Source organism: Peromyscus eremicus, chromosome 17 (assembly GCF_949786415.1).
Source record: "Peromyscus eremicus chromosome 17, PerEre_H2_v1, whole genome shotgun sequence".
Taxonomy (NCBI): Eukaryota; Metazoa; Chordata; class Mammalia; order Rodentia; family Cricetidae; genus Peromyscus; species Peromyscus eremicus.
This window is the reverse complement of record NC_081433.1, coordinates 56904984-56909179: the sequence shown is the minus strand read 5'-3', so window position 1 is coordinate 56909179 and position 4196 is coordinate 56904984. Positions and strand designations below refer to the sequence as shown.

At 34.7% G+C, this 4196-nt stretch overlaps 1 protein-coding gene across 1 annotated transcript; it reads right to left on the bottom strand.

The window, feature by feature from the left end:
• Window positions 1–1651: 1651 nt before the first annotated feature.
• Window positions 1652–2599, bottom strand: LOC131894467 (olfactory receptor 7E178-like). Its single transcript, XM_059244738.1, has one exon. The coding sequence runs from the start codon at window positions 2537–2539 to the stop codon at window positions 1652–1654; it is 888 nt and encodes a 295-aa protein (XP_059100721.1). The 5' UTR covers window positions 2540–2599.
• Window positions 2600–4196: the final 1597 nt, after the last annotated feature.

Genomic DNA, 4196 nt, shown 5'->3' with positions numbered 1-4196 from the left:
TGTTTGGTGCCATATATAGGCAGACTATTCTCTTCCACCTGCCAGCTTCCAAATAACCACATGGAGTCTTTTTATTAATTATGAAAGTTTGGCCGATAGGTTTGTTTCTAACTAGCTCTTATTACTTAAATTAACCCATTTCTGTTAATTTGCTCTCTGCCACACAGCTTTATTACCTTTACTCTGTACTGCACATGTTACTTTCCTGCTTCCTCCATGTCTGGCTCGTGACTCCAACTTCTTCATCCCAGCATTTTTTCCGATCAAAAAATTCTGCCTAGCTACTGGCTGTTCAGCTTTTTGTTCAACCAATCTAAGTAACCTTTCTTCATAGTGTAGAAAAGGATTATTCTCCAACATGAGCCTTTGAGGTTTGGATGTCAGTTTTACTTCTGATCCCACTCTCTGTTTTCTAACCATCCAATATATGAATATTGACAGCTACACAGACCTTCTACCCAGCATGGAACAACTCTTCCATTCATTACTTTACTTGATGCAGTGTGTTCTCTAAAGGCACAGGATAAATAAATCCTATAATCCTTAAGATGTCTATGGTATTGACTTGGTGACAGTAATAAGGTAGGAACTAATAGTAAAAATGTGGAGTTGGGTTATTGCTGTGGTAAACTTATTATAAAAGGGTAGAATTTAGTTTGAATGAGGAATGTAGGAAACTTTGTAGAGGGAGACAAAGGAGACTTCACATAATTTAGAAAGAGAAGAACAGAATATCTTGATGAATAATTGGAAAAAGAAAAAGTAGGAATGAATATAGAGAGATTGTACACTTCATATGGAATTCTATTAGGAATTGGACTGTAGGAGAACTGCATTTAATTCTAAAAAAGAGTACAGATCCACACTGATTGGTGTGTTATTGTGAAGCTAAGAGGTAACTAAGGGTGATTGTAATAGTCTATATTGTTTGGGGAGTCTGTTGGACTACCTTATCAATTACTCACATGAAAATTTGGGACTGTAAAAGAAAACCAGTTGTCAAAATGCAGAGGTCAAATAATCATGGGAGACTAATTCCTGTGGATGTGTCTAAAGTACAACTCCTGCTCCTAATGGTCAGGAAGCATCAAGGTAGAGATTATTGAAAGTTTTAGATTCGGGAAAAAATTAAAAGGTCTACAAAGAGAAGAAATAACATAATGAGCAACAAATATTGGTTAACATGGTTAGATTATTGGGAAAACTTAAATGTGGTAACCTTTCTGAGAAACTATGAAATATAATTACTTATTTAATATCATTAGGAAAAAGTGATGTTGTTCATGAAATGTTTGAATAGCCATGGAGGAATTTAGAATATATAGAAGTTGCAGAAAATCTAATTATTCTACTGAAAATAGTTAGGTTTCAACAGTTCAAATACATAACACTTCAAGAGGTTAAATATGTTTCAAAGAGAATCAACTAACCCATAGAACATTCAAAGGAGTGAGGGCTATAAGGGGAAGATATGTGTTTTACCTTTTAGGGTTACTATAAGTATATTTTTAAAAATCACATTCAATTTGTAACATTTACTAGCATTCCAAGTATCTGGAAAAACACAAGGGTGGATTTAAATAGAGTTTTAAATATTAAATGTTCGAGTATATCCTAACTTATTTCCCAAATGAAGACACAATGACTAAGTTTAAACTTTCTTCCTATAGACTCTCTTCAAAGCACTAACAAAATCCCTGTTCCTCAGGCTATAGATGAAGGGATTCAGCATAGGGGTGATGACAGTATACATTAATGTGGCCATGATGCCTTTGCTGGGAGAGTGTGACAGAGCTGAACCAAGATACTCCCAAATGCCTGTTCCATAAAATAAGAAGACAACAGACAGGTGAGACCCACAGGTAGAGAAGGCTTTATACTGTCCACCTGATGAAGAGATCTTCATAATGGAGGAAAATATTTTGTAGTAGGAAAAAAAGATTCCTGACACTGGAAGAAAACCAAATATAGCACCAACAAAATATGTCACTAAGTTTTTCGTAAAAGTATCAGAACAGGAAATATTAAGAACTTGAGAAGGATGACAAAAGAAATTAGAAATTTCTATGCTATTGAAGTAGGTAGATTGTAAGATAATCAAATTATGCACCTGGGAGCCAACAAAGCTAATAAAGTAAGATACCAAAACTAAGAAAACACAGAAGCGAGGTTTCATAATGACTGGATAATGAAGGGGGTGACAGATGGCCACATACCTGTCATAGGCCATGGCAGTCAAAAGCATGTCATCCATAACTAGAAACAATATAAAAAAAGACATCTGTGTCAGGCAGCCTACACAAGTGATGACTTCACTGTGTGTCTGAATATTCACAATCAACTTTGGGATTGTGGTAGAGATAAAACTGATGTCAACAAAGGAGAGGTTGGCAAGGAAAAAGTACATAGGTGTATGGAGGTGGGAGTCATTAGTGACAGCCAGAATGATGAGCAGGTTCCCAAGCACTGTGACCAGGTATATGGACAGGAACAGTCCAAAGAGTATGGGCTGCAGGTCTGGATCTTCTGAGAGACTCATGAGATGGAATTCTGAATCACATGTTATGTTTTGACTTTTTATAATCCTTGGTTGCCTTTTAAAATAGTTGAGAAGTAAACACAAATCAGGCTTTCAATAATATATAGATAGTTTCAATTCAAGCATCTATAAGTCAATGGTTCATACTATGTTCAGAATATACATTAATATTTCTGAGCTACAATAATCTCACCTCTGAAACTATGACTGTTTTCATTTGTATCCAACTACCTCTATCCACATCTTTAAATATAAGACACTGGACAGATGTTGAAAAGCTAAAGACCCTTAGTGTTAAAATTTCTATGATCATAGTAAAATACACCCTATTCAAAATACAGACATTAAGTATTATTGATACCCTTTGATGAAGTGGAAAACTAGTTGAATTAATCTATAGGCACTATGTGTTGTCAGGTATCCCAATTTCAGAAAGAAAAGAGGATCACACATTCTCCCTTTTATATGGATTATAGCCTACAATATATATGTGTATATATTTTAAAAGGTGTAATTGTAGCTAAAATCTGTAGTTCTAGAAAGGAGACCAAAAGTGGGAAATAATATATGAGGAAAAGGATGGAGAGTAGGCAAAAGGACATGTGGCATAAACAGCAACAGAATATTGTCTGGGAAGCTGCAAGCGAAACAAAGGTAGCAGAGCATGAGGAGATGGTGGAAATAATAACCATGAAACATGCTTTGAGTGTGTTACAATTCTATTATTTGCTGATTGAGAAAAAATTTTAAATAATTTACATATTTTATTTGTTCTAAGAAAATGATATCAGCTCACTGGCACTTGCTTCTTCCCCTGCACCTCATTTACCCCATACATTTTTTCAAGACACACTTTTGATCTACAGTCCATGCTGGCCTAGAAGTATGAATACCAAATATTTAACATATTTTCTGTAAAGTGTCATAATTACATTAAAATATGGTTGTAAGTCTTTCAATGAAGTACTTTTGCCTAGGTAAAACAGTTTAAGGAACAAATACTACCTGTGCCATGCCTCATTTAGGTAGTGGGCTTGTATTATTAAGAAATTTTTTGAAAGTTTTTGTGCCTGCCCATGTCACATGAGTGAGGATTTCTAAACAAGACATAGGTTGTTAGTAGACGTTGTCTGGTGTTGAACAATACATGACTACAGAATGTTGCTAGTAGTAATCAACATTTGTTTTCTGGATTGAAGAAAGTCATTGTATCTACCCATATCTTCTCATTCATGAGATGTAACAACATACCTTATATCTTAACTATTGGGTTTTAATAACAAAACAAGAAATGTCATTTTAATAGTAAGTGATAGTTCCACTAACCTCCAATAGAGGACATATTGTCTTAGGATTAGAGGCATAGCATAAATGTTTCCATTCTGCTTTAGAAATCCCATGCTGGTTATAATATGTCTAACCTTTCTATCTCTTTCACCAGTGGAAACAATAAGAATAAAAGCCACTTTGATAGCATGTGTGATGAATAAGAGAAATCTGAGATTTAATAAATAGTGATCATTGCTGGAGATTGGAAAAATAAAGATAGTGATAGCTATAGAAACCCCAACTTTATAGAGACCACAGTTTAAATGAGCTAAAACATGAAAAGAAATGTAGTTTGTTTAGGCCTGAGCAACCCACAGTCTTGTATTCT